At 45.8% G+C, this 20,758-nt stretch overlaps 1 protein-coding gene across 1 annotated transcript in view; it reads right to left on the bottom strand.

Moving 5' to 3' along the window:
* Slit3 (slit guidance ligand 3) overlaps positions 1-20,758 on the bottom strand; it is a 563,280-nt gene that overhangs the window by 128,908 nt on the left and 413,614 nt on the right. Inside the window, exon 7 of the mRNA XM_048814838.1 lies at positions 18,218-18,289. Coding sequence (XP_048670795.1) covers positions 18,218-18,289 — 72 coding nt within the window. The remainder of the gene's footprint in view (positions 1-18,217; positions 18,290-20,758) is intronic.

Below are 20,758 nucleotides of genomic sequence, written 5' to 3'. Positions count from 1 at the left end.
GCATTTTCTATGTTGTGCATGACTATAGCCCCAAGGCCTGGTCCAGACGTAGTTCAAATTGAGTCTGGCCATTCCCTAGTAGTGCAGTCTTGGGCAAGTTAGTAACATCACTTATCTACAAATTCTTCATCTGTGGAAGGAGGCAGGTACTTACAGACTGGGAAAGGCTCAGCATATAGTATGTGCCACTGTTACTAACAAGAGTGGGGAGAATCTAGTCCTGTCCTGGTCATTTCTATCCCCTACCCCAACCTCTACAGAAATAGAAACCGAGCTCCACTGAGCACATAGTAGCCCCCATGCTCACCCCACCCACTCATGGGGCCCTGCACAGATTCTTTCTTTAGCTCCTTATGACTGTAGTTTAGAACAGGATTCCAATATTCACATGCCCCCACCCCAGATGGTTCCTCTAACCCACCTGGTCTACTTGTCATTTGCTTGGCCAATGAGACCCAGAGGGTCTGCTTACCCAGAGGCATAGCACTTGATTCCTGACCCTCCTTCATTGTTCACTGTGCATCTACCACATGTCTGTCCCTGTGTTAGGATGCAGGATGGTAAGAGGAACAGGCGGACCTAATTTACATGGCTTGCTTCTGCCTATTCTGTGACTGTGCTACTCTGCCTGTGCAGAGAGTTGCCTTTTATGAAGTTGAACCTACTTAGCTGTTTTGTTTGTGTGGCTCATCTTTTCTGTGTGTGTGGGTGAGGGGAAGGGACATCCATCCTGTCTCTGTGCACTCCGGAAGCCTTATCTCATCAGACAGTGCAGAGATATTCATCACTCCCATCAGACCAGACTCTGCCGCATAGGATTAGGAAGGCCTCCAGGGCAGAATGGAGGCTCTCATTTCTTCTCTGTCCACATCAGAGTTCTAGCCTCCACACTTGGGCAATACTTAGATAGGTTTGTTGACTGACTACCAGACAAAAATCTGAGCATCTCCTTGTCTCTCAAAGGCAAGGAATAGGAAGCCTTTGAAGAGACAGGGCTTCTTCTGGACCATGCTGCTCACCATCAGGGGGAGTTCGCAGCCCAGCCCTAATGAACTGAATACATGGTACAGTTATACATGGGCTTCGACTGAACTGAGTCTGGCAGTGGTCTGGCAGTGATGACTTATTAATGTATTACTACACTGATATTTAAATGTGAGCCATAATGAGAGCCATAAAACATTTACGATAATAGCAATTATTCCAGAACCGAAATGACTAAACACAGTATTCAGACTTTCATGATTTGCAGCTTGGGGCTAGCCAACCCAGAGATGTCAGAGGGTGGCTAACCTCTTAGACACGGATCTCTCTCGCAGCTACAGCTTCTGTTTCCCTAAGAAATAGATTTATTTTATTTCTAGCCCTGGAAGCTTTTGCCCATGAAGAGAGCATTGTACTCTTTGTGGTTTTGTGCCTGAGCAGCTGGCATTCAGCAGAGGAACTGTCATATCCCCAGTGCAGAGCTCTGAGCACGGGCCTTGGTTTAGATTCTGACTCTGCCATTTACAGCCTATGTCATCATGGTCACTCTCTTCACCTAAGTTTCCTCCTTGTAACAGGGAGATGATGATAACCCTGACCTCAGAGAGCTTTTGTGGTGATTAAGTGAGATGATACTAATAGTTACCAACATTAACAGAGAGCTTCTTGTATATTATAGACGGGCTCTGGCTAAAGGAGCTCCACCACCCCATCTCATTCAATTCCTCTGGTCACCCCGCAAGGAGGGAATTCTGATATCTCCATTCCATGAATGAAGAATGAAACAGGTGGTGGAGCCAAGATTTAAATTCAAGCCAGTCTGACTCCAGGAGCAAGGTCTGTATCTGTCTGCTCTCGCTGCTGTAACAGAGGACCATGAATTTAGTGGCTTAAGTTTGAAGTCTTACAACCTGGAGGTCATTGTCCCAAGTGGGTTCTTGGGGCTGTTTCTTCCAGTGGCATCAGGGAGAAGCCTCGGTTTCCTTGCCTTTTGCAGCTTGTAGAGGTCACTCCTACCCTGGACCATGACTCTTCTGGGTCACTCCATCCTCCAGTGAACTTGTTATGATCTCCTGCCCCATCTTATAAAGACTTTGGTGATTGCATTTACAGCCTCCCGGATAATCTTACCTCTCAGGAGCCTTAATTTTAGTCACATCTGCAAGGTCCCTTTTGCCATTGAACATAACATTCATAGGTCCCAGGAATGAGATGTGGACATATTTGGGATCCATTACCCAGCTGACCACAAAACCCTTGCAAAAGAATATATAAAGCACTTAGTACACAGCAGTGCCCCCGTGGACTCTCAATGATCATCAACAATGGTTCTGGTGGCTTGGGCTGGTTCAGTCCTGTACTTTATAACATAGTTTCACATTGGTCTAATTTGATATTTATAGTCGGCTGATTCTCCCCATTTTAAAGATGAGCAAATTTGAGGCTAAGGTTCTCTACGTATTTCTCCCTGATATACCCACTGTCTCCTGTTCTAGGATAAGCTGTCACTCCATCCAGATCTTTCCTGTCATATCCACATGGGACTGGAAACACCTGCACAAACTGTTCTGTTGCCTCTCAGTTTATAAACCTTGTTGGGAATTAGCAAATAGAAAAAAGGTTTGTTTCAACAGTGACACTATCCCACCCCTCCATTGGATCCCTGGTCCATGCTAAGTTAGGGGTCACCTCGTCACCTCATCTTATCTACCTCCATCCTCAGGAGGAGCTTTTCCAGTTTCAGAGTCTACCTTTGACCTCATTCTTCTCATCTGGACATATTTTGAGAAAATATGCCTCCCTCCCCAATTATCCAGGCAGTAGTTGGCAGATTTATCCTAAGTAAATACTCTTCATTCAGCATTTTCCATCAGGTTTCAAGCACAAGTTCAGGGTCAAATTAATTCTGTAAATTTCAGGACTGTCCAGTATTTTTGTATCTTTGAAAGGTACTGAATGTGCATTTCAGCATTAACTAGAAATAAAGTCAATTCTCCTCCCTGTGTGGTGGAAAAGATAGTACACCTACCTCTTATTTCTATCTTATAAATTTCCTGCTGTTTATAAATATGTATTTATATTGAGGCTAAATTTGACTGTTATACTGTCCAGTTGCCCTTTGCTTTATCATGATTGGAACATACATAACTAACGTACAAAGTGATTATTTCCCATTTAAAACGAACCATTAGGACAATGCTACTCCTGGCAATGCATCCATTCTCTCTTGGTGGTGAGCACTAGAAAGGCTGGACCAATATTTTTTCCCAGGCCACTGAGGGTTAGTGTACTTATCTCTGCTCCTGGAGTGCACAGATTCAACATTTGTGTCAGGGAAGAGCTGGCTCTGGTTCATGTTGCTCACTGCTCACCTGGGTGCCAGGGCAAGACAAGGGATCCCGGCCATGGTGAGTGCACAAGGCAGCGGTGCAGATAATGGTCAGCTCCAGGGACCGGGTACATGCTGCCCACAGGCCAGACCCCAGGCCATGCAGCCTGTATTTGTCGATAAAGTTTTACCCATTTATTTCCATGCTGTCTGTCGTAGTTCTTGTGTGACAACGGCTGAGTGGTTACGACAGAAACCGTATGGCCAGCAAAGCCTAAAACATTTACTCTCTGACTTTATATAGAAAATGTTGGTCAGCCCTTGGCTGCTCTAGAACTGGGCTGTTCAAGTTCTGCCTTTGCCAGGGAGTAAGCATGACATGTGACCAGTCGTAACTGTTCTCAGAGATGAGCAGATGCCATCAGAGTCTTTCAAAACTTATAAACAACAAGAATACAAAAACAAAAACACATTTTCAGGAAACCTCATGTGGCAAGTAGGAAAGTTGGGTGTCAAACACAAGCTGTCAGACTCTAAAATCCACACCTGGGCCACCACCCCAGCTCCCACCATGCCCAACCTGCGATACCAGGATAGAGTCAGGACTGATACAAGAGATAGGGCCTGTGAATCTATGCCAGGTTGGCTGTGGAGTGAACTTGGGCAGTGGTGTGCCAAGCTTCACCTTGATATCAGAGAGGGCTTGCCAGAGGACCCTCATGCACAGACCTAGAAAAAAGCTGAGAAAAGAATCTCTCCACAAGTGCAGAGGAGAGCAGGAGGGTGTCCCTGCTGCACTGGGTCCCAAAGGCCTTCTTCTTGATAGTGGCACAGTATCTTCCCGCTCAGGAAGAGGCTGGAGTTCTGAGGTGGCGGGCAGTCCTTAAAAGAGGTGGCTGGAACCACCCTGCAGAGCTCCAACATGGCTTCTTTCCCTGTCCCCACTGCTCTCTGCTGAGTGCCAAGGTGTGCTTCTCTTGCATCACTCGAGACAGCCATGTTGCATCTGGAGGGGCTGCGACCAGCTCCAGCCATGCCACCCTGGCAACCTTAATGAGGCTGACATTTCCCTCTGTCTTCCCTGATTAGGCCACCGCTTTATCACTGTGCTTTCTTGGCTCTGGGTGTAATCTGCATGTTGTGTGTCCATAACACCATGTAATTGGCTCTAATGCAACAGTATTATCTGTGAGCATGTATCACATAATTGCAAAAGCAGGCATCTGCCATGGTTGCCACTGTAGCCTCCCAGTGTGCCAACCCCCCTAGGTACTCTTGGAAACCCGCCTCTTCCCCCACACAGTGAGGACCCAGGCTCCTCAGGTGAGACACTCTTCATTCCCTGTCTCAGACAGGGTGAATTCTCCCCACGGCTAGATAGGCAAGGTGGTTCCCTCCTTGATGGTCCCCAAGAAGACTCTGTGAGTCATCAGCAGCCATGGCACTCTTTTTCAAGTGAGCTTAGACATGATCTGACTACTCATTACACATGTGAGTGTCCAAAGCCAACAGTCCAACCTTGAGAGGCAGAATCACCTCCAAGAGTTCCTATATTCGATTCAGAGGAGCGGACACACTGACGTAGGCAGAGTCCTTCCCAAACAGCAGCTGAGGGTAGAGAGGGCCTGGCCTGGTGGGTGGTATCTAACTGCTGGCATCGGGGGAGGAGAAATGGAGGGGGCCAGCAGTGTATGAACCTAAATGGGGAGGAGGGGCTCCCTGCTGCCCCTACTTCTTGTTTGGCTCAGACAGGGCAAGAGAAATGAAATTACTCTTAGGTGCCAGCATGGCTGGGCACTTTCCACACATTATCTCATTTAATTCTCTCTATAACCCTGAGATTCTATTGTTATTTCCTTTTGGAAGCCCAGCAAGATCAATGAATTCTGTTCAGCTCACACTGCTATAGAGTTATGAGACAATATTCAAACCTGGGAGATGTAATACCAGGACTTATATTATTAAGCATTATACAAATTGCCTCTTATAGCTAGGCACAGGGGCACACACCTGTAATCCTAGTGGCTTAGGAGGTTGAAGCAGGAAGATTGTGTGTTCAAAGCCAGCCTCAGCAAATTCGAGATACCAAGCAACTCAGTGAGACCCTGTCTCTAAATAAAATACAAAATAGGGCTGGGGATGTGGTTCAGTGGTCGAGTGCCCCTGGGTTTAATCCCTGGTACCAAACAAACAAACGAAAACCCCCAAACAACCACAAAAACCTGCCTCTTATAGAAATACCTTTAGGCAGACTTCACCCCACTTCAATCTCAGGAACCATGTGGGTTTGGGGGCACTGGCCTCACTGCCCAGCCTGCTTGGAGACAATGACATCACACAACTCCATCCTGTGCCAGGAGCAGAAGACTCAGCTAGGGCAATGAGGATGGTGGTAGAGGCCACACAGAAGGAAGGATAACTGTGTCTCAAAGCCTTAGAAAGTCAAGATTTGCCAACTAGTTGATATTTCCCGAAGCCCCTATGGCCCTTGCTGTTGGATGGGTCGGTGGGATTTTTAAGAATATGCTGAAGAACCAAGAACCAGATCTGTTCTTTAAGCAAAGTCCATCGTTGGCTGTTTACAGTGGGCGAAACGGGTCCCCGGGGGCAGGCGGGGCAGGAGGAACAGGAGGGAGGCAGGAGAAATGAGAGTGGGAAGCCATCTCTCACCCATCTGTCACCTGCTCTCCCTCCTGAAGGGTCCTGGGTGCTGCACATTTCGAGTTCCTTGATGTCCCCATGGGTCGTTTAAATTAAAGCTCATAACCATCGTGTGGGCACATAATGAAAACAACCAATGCCACGCTGATGAGCCATTGCTTTCAACTGTTAGGAAACATAACGACCTCGCGAGGGGCCTTACTCACTGACGGATAGCAGTCGGGCTCTCGTGTGACACCTCAAATTAGCAGCCAAAGCAATAACAGCTGGGGTTTTTGTCTCAATATTTGTTCCCGACTCTAAAGTGATTTGGCACCGGGTGAGCATTATTTTTAAACACACAGCTCTCACGGCCAAGGAACGTTTTAAATGGCCTCCAGGTGTCATATAAAACCTACAGAAATAAATAAAAACAATCAGCTGCTGATGTGGGCCTTTGATGCTACAGATTCCTTAACAAAAGGACTTGTCTTCCGCTCTTCCTTCATTATATATTCACATTATGACAGGCACAAACCCGTCTCCACCCACTGAGCAGAGCCTTGGTGTTGAAAGAGAGAGAAAAGATGCTTCTAAAAAGTGTATAAAATGGAAGATCAAAAGAGGAAGATGAATCCTCAACTCCCACATGGCTCCGACCCTCGGCTGCATAATCATTTACCATGTGCCTGTGTTTCTGGAGCCCTGATTGGGGAGAAGTCCTTATCCACTGAGACGGTCACACAGAGTGCCTAGTGGTGACTCCACCGTTCAAGTGTCGTCCTGTGCCAACGTGAAGGAGGGGCCTGGATCCTGCAATTCTTTTTCACTGTCTACAGGGTGGGAGCCTGGGCAATCTTGTCTACTGAACTATTGGAAACCAGGTAGCTCCAGCTCGCCAAGATACCCGCAATGGGTCGAGGAGGAAAGAGTGGCCTCCAACTGGACAGGTGAGTCTGTAGTTAAGAAGGGAAAAAACCAGACAATATCCCTCTCACTCCCTGGGTGCCTTGCCTGGTAAGCGAGGAAGGAGGATGAAGCTTTTGAACACTCCCTGACATGCACGCCGAGCGCCCACCAATGCAGCCCTATTGGGACGAGGGCAGAAGACCTGGTTGTGCTTTGTTTAGGCAGAGCCTGACCCAGTGTCTGCATGGAGGGAGACGCGATAAATATTTACTGAATTGGTTTGGTGAGTTTCAAAACATGAAGGGTCATGTTTTTGGCATCTTTTGAGAAAAATAAATTTCCACTAAGAATAGCCTTTTGGGCTGATGCAGGGGCATGGGCTCAGCTGTCTACAAAGGGAGGCTTGTCACATAAGTGGGCTGTGCAGGAACCTAGTAGACAGCCTTCCTCCATGGGCCAGTCACTTCTCATTCCTAGAAACTGTGCTAAGCTGGAACGTAGGTGCAGTGTAGCCAGCTCTTCCTGCCCCACCCCACAAGGAGAAAGTGAGACGTCTAGAATTTCATAGGAAGTCTCCTGGTTTTTTAATATTGGAAACTAAATCACTTTAAGAAACAAAACCCACAGGTGAACCGCCTGGAGGCTGGGTTTGGCTTGCAGGTACATTTTTGTGGCCTGAACCAAAAGAACTAGCAATTTGAATCCCAAAGTTAAATCTGTTAAGAGAATGAGAGCATTTCGGTGGCATGCTGGTATAGTGTGGCTAAAGCCTTCCTTTGGCACTGCGTGTCCTGAAAGCCACTGCCAGCTGAGATGCACTTCAGGAACCCACTATTCCAATCCACTATCTTTAAACAATCAACAATCATCCCACAGTTTTCCCCTGAACTATCATCCCTTGGTGACAAAGGGCCCGGAGAAAGTGTCTGTGTATGAAGGAAGACTGTCACTCCAGGCAGGTTGGGAACAGAGCCCCACAGAACTGCGGCAGAAAACCTGCACAGGGTGGTGTCTGCAGCTTTTGCTCTTGGGCTGAGATGCCAGAGAGGTCTTGCTATACCCTCTGACACTTGCAAGGGAGGTACTCTCACAGGGAGCTGGGTGCCATTTGTACCTTGGCCCAGCAGGGCTCGTAAACAGGACTTACTTACGGGGTTTCTAGGTACCCCTGATAGCTTGGATTCCATGGTCTTCCTTCTCCAAGTTGACCTCGGACTGAGCAGTAACCTGTTAGGGCACTGGGTGGTCATCCCCCAGACTGGACCACATACCTGGAAAGCCTTATAAATGCAGGATGTTGTCCTCAAGTTGAATGCAAACCTCCCTTTGGCAAAACACTGGGGATTAAGGGCCGCTGGCACAGACAGGACATAAAGCCTGGCCTCACTAATTTTTGTTTCCTGTCTGCTAATACAGAGGACAGTCAGGCAGCAGTGAATACTGCTAGATAAAGAGCTGAGAGACCTGTTTTCTGGCCTGGGTATTCCATGAAATTTTCCTATGGTTACGGGCAAGTCACTGAACTTTTCTGGGGAGTTTCTTTCATTTAAAATGAAGTGGTGGAATCACTTGACCTCAGGTCTTCCTAGTTCACAGTTCCACTCTCCAAGTCCAGCAGGGTTGGTGCTGACTACATTGGCATTATTGAATTGGGAGCAGTTTTCCAAATGCCAGGGAAAGTGGTCATGGATGTCCAGATTTGCCTAGCTTTGCACAAAGCAAGGACAGCTGGTCAAACTCTCCAAGTTGCAACCAGCCCCCACTGTGCAGCATGTGAAAATAGTTGTGCAGATTTCTTTCTCTCTGTCTGCAGCTACCTGGCTCAGCTTGCAGGGGTCAGAGGGTTTGCTTCCTTAACTGACGGCCACATTTCTAGCTGTCTGTGGAGACAAGTTCAGCCACTGGAGTGATGTTCCCACCTAGTTGACTTTGTGGAAGTCATTTGCAAGGCTGAGTGGAGGGAATCGTGGAGATCAGGAAATTAATTCATGCAGAAAGGACGTGGCTTTGGTGGGAAATGGTTTTGATAATTATAATCCTGGGTTTCAATGAAAGTGAGTCTTTTGTGGGTAAATCTATATGTATAAATTAAGAGAGGAAGGCGCAGAGAGGAGGATGAGGAGACTGGCAGATATTTCAGTGCATTTACTTTTAGAAAGCACTCGTTTAAGCTTTCTGCTCTTAATAAATGACTAATGGCTGGAGAGGCATGGAGCAGGGCAAACAGGAACAGGCTTGGGAAGAACTATGGAGGTTTGCAGAGGGCATGCCCTGTCCAAAGGGTGCACTGGCAGCCACTCTGTCCCAAACCTGTATTGTCCAATGAAGTAGCTATGAGCTAAATGTGGCAATTTAAATTCAGATGAATTAAAATTAAATAAGATTTAAAAAAATTCAATCTCTGAATTACTTGTGCCCCACCTCAAGTGCCCAAGTTACGTATGGCTGGCAGCTACCACACTAGACAGCCCAGATAAACAGCTCCTCATCACAGAAAGTTCTACTGGATGGTCCTGCTGGACCAGTCCTGCTGGACAGGCAGGCCAGGGTTGTCACAGTTTCTAGATATTCAATGGAACTTGAACTTCTACTTTTATATAAAATAACATGAGTTTTTAATGTTGGCAATAGTTTTATTATTATTTTTTAAACACTGGAAGGACCACAAAATAAAGGTAAAACCCCGTATTATCAGGTTTTATTTACTCTAACACGGACCAGCTGTTGGGATCCTATGATTTAATTAGAAGTCAAAAGAAAATGGACCCTAGAGCTTTCTGTGATAAGCCTGAAGAGTCCAAATATGACCCAGGAGAAGTGGTATCACTTCCCTTTGTTCTGCCTCCTCCCCTTCAGGACTCCTTCCTTACTTCAAAAATAGGAAATGGAAAATCAGGGAAAATCAGGAATGCCTCTCCACTGCTCCCCAGCTCCGAATCTCCATCACCTCCCTCCTGCCATCCTTCCGTCCGTAAAGCCAATTGGAAGAAGAGAGTCAATTTCCTATTTGAGTTTCAAGATCCTGGCTTTCAGGACCCAGTTCTATAGAGGAATGGATTCTCTGCCTCAGGTAAGCTGAGCCCTCGGGTCTTGAGCTTCCTGGGAGAAGATGGCAGCAGCCACAGTGGGCAGGTTTGGCTATTCAAGGGAACATGGCTCCCAGGCTTGGAGAACCCTGAGTGCCAAGAGATGGGAGCTGATCAGGGGGAGACATTCAGGCAACACACACAAACTCCTGTCTCCAGAGCCCCCACTGGCCGCCGAGGGGATGGGGGAAGAGCAGAGCTGAACATGGGGCAGGGGCCCTTCCTGACGGTCCAGTGGCACCTCTCACAGTGAATGGCCAATCTGTACTTTTGGTGGCTTTAGCATTTCCCACTGCCTTCCCTGCTCGACCCCGAAAGAAAACTCTTGGAAATCTTTTTTTCAATGATACAGAACAATTTTTCGAGTTTTCACTGGGACAAACCAAACCAAAATGCTGCTCCCAAACCAAGTTGGTCAAGTCAGAATTTTAGCCCAGAGATGGGGGACTGAGGTCTGCAGTCCCTGGCCTCCACAACCTGACTCCTTTAGGTACCCTACAAAGGAGAAGTTAGGGGGAGGTTCATATATTCTAGACCCTTTCTTGCTGATGCTGAAGAACAGTTTGGTGATCTCTGCCACACCCTCTTCCCCAGGAAGGTACACCAATACATTTTCAACCTCAGAGACTAAACCCACCTTTGGTTAACAGGGACAAGAAATCATAAGATATCCCCAGACTAAAGGTACTTTCAAGTTCTGCTTATTTAAATGAAAAAAATGGTTTCAGATTTCAAAGTAATTTTTACTTTTTCCTTAAGCTGCTGTTCTAAAAACCCAGCTAGTCATTTCAAGAGCATAACTATCATCAAACCCGGGGTGGGTGACTCTGGTGTGTTGTGAGCACAAGGGTGTGTCGTGCAAACCCAGCCCCTGTCCTGACTCTCTGGGGCTGAATGGAAGGTGTTTTCCACAAAGTGCAATTTAATCCTGTTGTCTGAACAAATCACAATTTGTAGCAAAGTACCACCACCAACAAAAAATTGTATTCAGGGATATTTTAAGACTTTCATTAAGCAATGACAGTTCTATATTCAAAACTATTTCATGACTAAACACTCTAATTCTGAAGACTGTTAAAACCAATAAAATATTTGCAGCTCCTGGAGAAAATCAGATGAATGAAACATTTGGTAAATAAATAAAAATGAATCTTGTCTGTTAGAATACACCAATTTTCACTGTTGCTCTGATTTCATTCATTATTAAAAGGAAAAGAAAAAGAAAAAAAAACATTTATCTGGAGAAATACAAAATCAAAGATAATGTGAAGGATGCAGGGTGGCAGTTTCACACTGCATTGTTCAACATTTAAAATAGCTCTGGGAGGACCACAACCTTAATTTTGCTCAGGGCTGAAACATAACAGAGGATCTAGAGGGACTGGGGCAGGGTGGGCTTCTGTGAAGTCAATTACTTTGATCTTGAGCTGGTGCTATGTGCTTTAACTGACTACCTACTATGTGCCAGGCTTCATGAGATGCTGGAGATGGCAATGTATTACAGAGTATTTAGCAACTTCAAACCCCACAGGTGTCCTGAGTGGGCACTGGCTGTGGGCACAGCCCAATGGAATCTCCTTTAATCCACACGCCTGACCTGAGGGTGAGTGTTTCCATTATACAATAAGGAAATAAACCCTGAACATCAAGTCTGCTGGTGCTGGACTGGCTGCCAGTTCTGTGGGAGCAGGCTAACATCCAAAGTTCAACTGAGCTGTACATCTGCCTGCCTTGGAGGGAGAGGGGGTTACCAGCATTAGCTGGTAAGCCCAATTTTAAGTTTAGATCTAAGCCTCCTATCCATAACTTTCCAAAAAGAAAAGCCACGGGCCTGGCGCGGTGGTGCACACCGCAATCTCAGCAGCTCAGGAGGCTGAGGCAGAAGGAAGGATCATGTATTCAAAGCCATCCTCAGCAAAAGTGAGGCACTAAGCAACTCAGTGAGACCCTGTCTCTAAATAAAATACAAAACAGGGTTGGGGATGTGACTCAGAGTCCGAGTGCCCCTGAGCTCAATCCCTAGCACACAGAAAAAAGAAAAGAAAAACATGGCCCTGAATTATTCTGGGCATTCCCTATAGCCAGTGACCTCACGAACACATATACTTAGTTTTATGGCATGCATGTTCTGGGGTGTATTTTTCTTTCTTTCTTTCTTTCTTTCTTTCTTTTTTTTAGCAGCATAAAGTGTAAGGGCTCAGATTTCAGGCAGAACTGAATTTGAGTATCGGAAGAAGAGTCCCTTCAACCTGCAAGTGTGACCCTGGGCAAGTTATTCAATTTCTCTGAGCTTCAGTCTAGACCTTACTGGTAAAGTGAGATTAATAGAATCTACCTTGTGACATTATGATGAGGATTTAGATAAGATGCTGCCCTCTAAAGTCTTATCACAATGTCTGGAGGATGCTCAGACGTGGAGGTAGGTGCTCAAAAGTAGTGGAGGTTCATACCTGGAGGAGGGAATGCTATTGATGACTATACTAACATCACTACATCACTTCATTGTGATATATTATCATCACATCATCATTATTTTTTGTTAATCAGAGGATCTGGGTCTATACTCAGAAGAAGATTGGTTGAAATGGAAGATGGATCACCATTTGTATTAAACTCTGACCTGGACCGACTCCCTAAATGTCCTTGACCTGCTGCTGAGCACTGCTCATCCAGGACACCGGGTCTCCATCATGAGAGTTAGCCACCTCGTCTGGGCAGCAGCACTGTTGTCAATTTATTTTTACTGCCCTCTTCTCATATCAGAAAAGGGCTTTCTTCTCCACTTACTTTTCTGTGTCTGCCTGTGTGCTCAGGGTTCAGCAGTGTCACGTACCCATGTAGGCATGGTTGAAATACAACCAAACTGCCCTACAAGTTTGGTTAATTCCACTACTGCTTTAACTCTGGGATCTCTCCTCTCTAGGTGGGCTGAGTGGGGAATGCTCAGTGTACCGGGTAATGCAGGGGTCTGTTGCAGGGCAGAGGGGCAGCTCTTGTGATAAACATTTGGAACACGTCGTCTTCCTGTGCATAAACCTAATTGCAGCCATTTCAAAAATCAAAGGGAATCTGGAGGCTACGTTAGCTTTTGACAAGAACTTTCCAGATGAGACAAGACACATTCCTATTGCCTCTGGGTGTCCTCACTCAGTTTTGGGAGTCTTGGACTCAGTTGTTCAGCTCTCTCTGTGTGCGGCCACTCAACAATTCTGGAAAGTGCTGGCCCAGGAGCTTCATTGGCCACTATGCTGGATGCACACCAGGTCCTTGCTTCTTGGATAGGCTCAAGCAAGGTTCCCTGGGCTGGCAGTGAACTTAAATGAGAAGGGGTCAGAGGCAAAGAGGAGTCACACACCCCATCTTAGGAGGGCAAGGGCTCCGCAGCCACGGTTGACTGCTGCAATGTGGAACTGTGGTCCCAAGGTTGCCAGTGCTTTGGGTTTTTTGAGAGAAACTGGAAATCTGGATTTTTATGAAAGTAATCCCGAGTTTTAAATGTGAAATGCTAATTTCAATTTTTATAAAACACTCTACAGGACAAGAAAAAAACAATCTCATCTGTGGGTGCGATATGGGCTGTCATTGGTCTATGGTCTGGTTTGCAGAAAGCTGGATCATCCCTTGATTCCATCCTGCACAAATGTTTGCTCCCCACCAATCTCTGAAACAGTATCAAAAACATAAAGGTGGGTGGATTCTGAAAGGACAAATCATGCTTGGAATCCCCAGTCTAACCAGTGGTTCCTTCTGAACAGCAGGGTTGCATGGAGACATCCACTGTGGGCAAAGACATGGAGTCAGGAGTCTGGCGCCCCAGATTCTTGTCTCTCTACTGCAACCAACTTGCTGTTGACCTTGGGCAAGTCTAACAAGGGTCAGCCAGACGGGTGAGCCCAGTGAGGTGCTCAGGGTACAGAATGTTAGGCAGGATGTGTCTCCCTCCAGTCCTGGCCCTTCTCTCTGTGCCTTATCTGAACAATATAAGAGGTCATTCTAGAGACACCTAAGGCCCTTCCAGAATCAGGCTATTATGATGTCTAAATTTCCAAAATTGTCAGGTGACATAAATGGGGGCGAGATTTTCAAAACAATTGTCATCAACAGAGCTGTTTTATCTACATGCAATTTAGTGGGTACCAGTGACTTGTTAAGGGCAGACCACTTATGGGAGCTGGGAGCATTTTTAGGACATGTTCCTGACATCACGGGTCTGGCATTTTTGACAACGTATCTTCTGAAGTTCTGATTTGTTACATTTAACTGGGAAATAATATCTAAAAATACCTTTTCTTCCTCTGCAATACTATTGAAAAAATTAATTACAGATTTCATTAACCAGATTTTCTCATTTTTGCTTCATTTGTCCAATGCTCCCCCCACCCACCATCATTTAAGTGTTTTTCCCCCATGATGGTGTATGGGCCTGGTGTAGCTGTTGAAATACCTGGCTGTTCCTTGGCTAGCTGGCAGAGGCTGGTGATTCCTGACTGCGCAATGCTGGGAAGGCGGTCTTGGCGCATGTGATGGAGCATAAGCATGATTTGGAGAAAACCTAGCATGTGAATCACAAAATGCATAGAACAGGTGGAAACGAAAGGGCAATAATTTGGGTGACAAAAGGCAGTCTGACTCAGAAGCCTCGGTCTCTTAATTAAGAATCATAAATGCCATGAAGTCAAGGCTGTGTTTTGGGGGGTTCTGGAAAACAGAGTCCCCAAATATTAAGTGTCAAAGTCAACTGGCGACGAGAAGTGAGACGAATCATCTCTGCAACTATAATGTAAAACAGCGACGAAGCAGGATTTTTTTCTTTCCCTGCAAATCTGATTTACCTTCTGTGTTGTGGGGACCTGCTTGCTGGGTAAAGGGAATGACAGAGGCAAGTTTGCGGGCTTGTGGGAGGTCCCAACATGGGGCATTGACAGCTTGCCTAACTCAGTTCTTAGAGGCCAGTTCACCGTCATCATCCTGCATTCAGCACACGCTGACCATGCTCCATGGGAGACAGACACCACGACAGCTTCCCCCCTGCCCTGTTTAAGTGTTTTGTCCCCTCTTTGGGCCATGTTGCTACAATGGTTAACTACACAGGCTGTGCCGCCTAGTAGGTGAGCAGTGGCTCGACTTCCCTGAGATGAGCTCCTTTGTGAGAGGAGGGGTGGCAACGGCAGCTCCATGAGGTTATGAGGCTGCGCAGTGAAAGTGTGTGCACAAGCACTGGCTATGGAGCTGGGCACTAGTAGCCACTCGCTGTTCGTTTTCCTCGTCCTTCCTCTCCTGCAATGGCATGGAAGCCTTGGGACATTGTACCTTGTGCTTTCCTGTTTTTCCTTTCCTGGTTTCCTGGGAAGGTAGGTGGTAGCTCTTTTCCTTGTCCTCTACACTCTGAGCTGAGCACTACCACTGGGCGAGGTGGGCAACCTACGGTCCTTCCGACCTTGCGCCAGTTCATTTCACTTCTGGTCAGGGGTTGCCTCCCAGACTTGCTTCCTAAGTTCCAGCTCAACTGAATCAGTGAAACTGACCTCAGCCTCGATGGAAGCACATTTTGTGATTTTCAGCCACAGGAAGGACAGAATAATGGGGTTATCATGTGTGAAACAATTTCCACTAGTAGTTAACATCTGCAAATTTTCCTTAAGTTAATTTTGAGAACATTCCATGGCTAACCATGAGTAAGCACACCTGAACCATTAGAGTTTGTCTCCTTAATTTGCAAACTTTTAAACTTCAGATACTTAAAAATGACCTTTCTGTGAATAGGGTAATTTGAATATGTTTTCTCTCTCTCTCTGAAAAATTTATTAAATTAATGTGTGATGCCCTCCCTAAGTTCCTATTTATTATTTCTTTACGGTGCCTAAATTGTGATTACAGAGAAGCATTATAAATTGTCAATGTGCAGATGAGACTTGGAAGGTCTGGGGCCAGGAGAGCAGGGGAGCTCTTTAAATAGAGATGTCAGCCCCAACTGATTTCAGAGTGGCTAGCCATTAAGATGGATGGTTCCAAAGCTATATGCCTCTGCTGGAAATTAAAAACCCATGGAATAACTGATTATGATTAATTTTAAGTACTTAGCCATGAGAAGCCAAAAGCAAGCATCTTTAAAACAAAGCTATTGATCTGGCTTTGTTTGGAATTGAAAAGATAAACTAATCAGATCCTGTGGGCTTTTTTGTAATGATGGAGAATGAGAACTTTGATAATTATTTTGGTCATGGGTCTCTAAGTTTTAGCCTGGAAACACCTGGTGTATCTGGGTGCAAATTTTTCTTCTAGCAAATATCTGAGAGGAGTTGTCTAATTTTGTCCTGGGTAGGGGTTTGATGGGGGTGAAGGTAGAACAGAAAGAAAGTTCGGAAAGTGGAAGGGATAACATTTAGAGAGTCCCTCCTATGTAATGCTTAGGTCATTACTCCTCAAAGTTGAGGAAGAAGATTCAGAGAGGTTAAGAAGCTTGACCCAAGCTGCACCACTTTCGGGATTCCCCACCCAGGTGTGCCTGGGTGAAGCCCCCTCCCCCCAGTCATCTTGGGGGCAACATGTTCGAGCACAGAGAACCCTCCTGGGGTTGACAGGTCATCACAGCTGTTGGTGAAAGCTGATGACTTCCATTTCCTGGTCTCTTCCCAAGGAATTTTCTCATCTTTTTCATTCTCTCTGGCAAGGGAGGGGAGAGGTGATAAGTTTCTAGTGGCCCTTTTGACAAAGGCGTTTTCTGCAGGCAGGGAAAAGCATGCCTATCCATCTCAGCCTCAGCCTCCTGAGAAGTCCAAGATTACTAAATTTGGGCTGGCACACTCTCCCTCGCAGACATGCATTTGTTGCCGGTTCCGGGGTCAGAGTTTGGGTGAGGAGAGACCATCCATCTTAGGAATGACAACCCAACTCCCCTGCTGAGGGTCCTGTGTATTCTGTACCAGGAATTCTCAGCTCTCATCTGATTTCCAATAGCTTTCAGCCTCAGCACGCCCCTTCCCCCCCTGATTCCTCTTGGAATCACCTTCCTCTCAGGGTGAAGGGCTCTTTCTAACCATTGCTAGCATCTTCTGGGCCAGGTGAACAGGAAGGTGAAGGGAGAACCTATACTCTTTCCTTTATGTACAAAGGGACATTTAAATATATTCATTCATGTACTGATTCGGCTTTCATTCATTCTGCTAGAATCAGACACAGGTACCTGTGACTATGTAATTTTTTTTTTTTCAAAGGAGGCTCAACAAATCCTAATCTCTTAGCACTCACTGGCTAGAATTGTAGCATTGCAATAATTTTTTTGCAGAATTTGTAAAGGTAAGTCACTCCAAGATAGAGCAACCAACTACTGCATTGTACAAATGAGAAAACTGAGGATTCAAGAGCCGAAGAGACTTGCCCAAGGTCACACAGCTAATTAGTGGCAGAACTAGGACTGAATCATACATCTCCTGACACAAGTTCCACTATGCTTTATTGCTCCTCTCCAGGCTCCCAAATCAGGGACAGATGGAAGTGTAGACATGGGTGAGAACATTCAAAATGTTTTCTTACACAATCCAACTTTAGTTTGAATGACCCCAAGATGACTGTTTGCTGACTTTCCCCCCGAAATCAGATTTCCTTAGTTAAACCACTTGAAAATCCAGGACAGAAAGACAGCTATACATTTTTTTCTAGGTAAGAAGCATAGGGTGAGGTGACAGAGGGGGCACTTCCCTCGTCTTTTCCACCCTGCTGTGTTAAGGTTACTGATTAAAGTTTGAATTTGAACCTGAGATGAGATCCCAGGAGTGATGGCAATGGCTGGACTTTACCAGGTGTTTGGCATCCGCCCTGTCCTGTGCTAAGGTCCCTTTCTGATTCTGGGCAATTTCAGCTGACCCTCTGGTGCTAGCCCCTCTCTCATTGGCCCCAGACCTGTAACCTGTCTCCTCGTATGCCCACTCACACAGACTCCGACGGGCTGTGGGGTGACTCCATCTAGCCCATCTGTCTCACGCAGCCACGAGTACCGAGGGAGCATCGGGGGTGCAGTGACTCAATTGAGACTTAATTAGTAGGAACCCCAGTTTGTGGGAGGTGAGAAATCACACTCTGCTGCCTGCAAGCACTTTGGTCAAGGTGAGCCGGAGGGATCTCCGGGTTCCCAATTTTAATAGCACTGCAGCAGAAGATTCAGAAAAGCAGCCACACGGAGCCCCCTGCACACACACTCCCCCTCTCTCCTCCCCGCACCGGCACACACCACACGCACGCACACAAGGCAGCGATCGCAAAACCGACTCACAGGATCTCCAGGTCGCGCAGCGCTCGGAAGGCTCCATCTTCAATGCAGCTGATGCGATTGTTATCCAGTTGCCTGTGGAAAAGCAAGGGAGAGCGTGAAGCTGAGCGGGGGCAGCGCAGAGGGCCACCGAGCGCCTGTCCCTCCACCCCCTTGCAGGCTCTGCTCGTCCCCGCCAAGAGCTCGTGCAGAGCCAGCCTGTCTGCCACGCTGCTCCGTCTCTCCTCTCTGACTGTCTGAGAGAACTACACAGACGAGCGCACCAAAGGCTGTCAGGTCTCAGTAAATATTAATTGCGCATTTTTTTTTTTTTTTTTTTAGGCAGAAGGGAGTAATTTCATTACATTAGGGCATCCAATCCATTACGAGCTCTTACCGTCATGTCACTGAAACAATTTCATTAAGCTAAAGGCCTGTAAATCATTGGAGGTCACTGCTCTGCCCTCCGCGACCTCCCAGAATGCTTTTTCCCCTCTCCCTCGTCTCCCTTTTACTGGAAGTTGCAGTCTTTCTGCTCTGACACAGCGCTAAATCTCAAGGCTTTATCTGCCCAAGAGCGGCACGGGTGCATGGGGAATATACCAATTCCAAATTAGACTCAACTAATCTAATTTTATAGTCTTTTTATTATTCTAAGCACCAAATGTCTGTGGTGGTTTGATGTCTCCGTGCATTGTTATAGGGCCCATCTGGTAGGTCATTCTATTGAAGCATTTTCTGACTAAATACAGATTCCCTCAAACTGCATCACCCATCATCGACATTAAAGAAATTCATTGATGGAAACATTCATGATGGAGAAGAAAAAGAATATTGTTATTGCCTTAACGATGTACCACTTGCGTTTAAATTGGGGAGAATTAAATGCACCTCTTTCAGGATTCCTTTCTTTATTTCCCTTTCCATCCTATGCGCATGAAAATAATGTGTTTTTAAAAGATGTCTTGACTAATATGCATTCTAGTTGGGGACTGAGGGATTTTAGTGGAAGGGTAACAAATAGATGCCATTTTCTCTAGATCAAAAAATGGATATCTGATGATAAAGTCAAGATATTTACCATGACCACACCCAATTTTAATATCATATGTATATCTCTAACCCATTTAATTCTCTCTCAAAACAACAAATAGATGTTATCCAGAAAACAATTATTAATATCAGATTATCTATTATACTTCGAAGAGCACACCATGGTGGCTGACATGGAGGCTGACAGAACTACCACTATTCTAAAAAACTCCTGATGGATGCTCATTTTTTTTTTTCTTTTGTCTCAGAAAAAGTGAGGACCTCTCAAATGAAGGGATTTCCTTCAGCTGAAATTTTCATATGTAATTTGCACTAATCTATCCCAATACATCTCGCTGAACCTATCTCAAAGCTACATTTGATAATCCTCATGGAAGGTCTTATTTGTTACCATAGGAAGAAAGAATTAAAACTAAACTCTTATCATTGAAAATCTATACAGATATACAATTGTGCAAATGCACACAAGCGAAACACACCCCATCGGAGTGATGTCGCATGTTATAGATAGGTTCTGCCACAATGTTGTGGGACTCACATAGCCCCAATAGGCATTCATAAGACAAGACTCAGACATTTAGAATTTAAAGATACACAGGAGATGACGGGTCTCCAGGAAGCAGAAGCTTGGGTTGACCAGTTCTCTACCTAGTGTTCCAGGTTCTCGCTGATGCCCATGCACAAGGAATCTGAGACCTCCCTGCTTCTAATTCTTCCTGAGCCATTCTTGGGATGGATTTGCATAGCATCCTTTCTGTGGATTTCCTGAGGCACCAAGGCGGCCAATTCTCTGCAGAGGTTCTACTAAGGCAGCCTAATGCTACTGCCTGGCTTCTATATCTATCATCAGTTTAAGGGAGATGAATCAACATCCCCGTCCCACGCCAAGGCCACCAAACCTTACCAAGCAGAAATGCAGTGGAGTTGGCTTTTGGCTCCCAGAAATTGTTCAATGAACATGCTGAATCCGGCAAAAATGGCACCGTCCGCCTAAGTGGAAAAGCATCTAAATCATCAAATTGGGAAGCCTGGGCTGCGGAGAAGTGGCAGTTTGAGGTGCATCTGCTTTTGTGCTGATGTTTCAGAGAGGTCCTTGCTCTTGGTGCATTATTTATTTGCTGGATATGGGATGTGTTTCCATTCTTTTTCTTGAGAGCATCAGAAACCCAACAGGAGACTAAATATACAGAATTTTTCATGGGAAAATATGGAATCTCTCAGAGAAAAGAGAAAGTCATAGAAGGAAGAGAAAAAACAAAGTGGTAGAAAGAGAGCAAGTAGGGAAAGAGGAACAGAGTTCTAAAAATCCACTAGTTAATGTGCCCTCAGTCCTGTGCCCAAGACACAAGGTGGTGTGGACAAAGAATCTTAGAGAGGACCCTGATCATTTTAAAGCTGAGAACAGAGAACATTATTAAATATGCAATGTTTTAATATTTTCAGCAGCACACCTAGTTGTTTACTGGTAATGGGGAAAACTGAGATGTAATGTAACCAACTCTGTGGGTGTAT

Source organism: Marmota marmota, unplaced genomic scaffold (genome assembly GCF_001458135.2).
Source record: "Marmota marmota marmota unplaced genomic scaffold, marMar, whole genome shotgun sequence".
Taxonomy (NCBI): Eukaryota; Metazoa; Chordata; class Mammalia; order Rodentia; family Sciuridae; genus Marmota; species Marmota marmota.
Note: the sequence above shows the minus strand (reverse complement) of the source record. Positions and strands in the feature narration are given on the sequence as shown.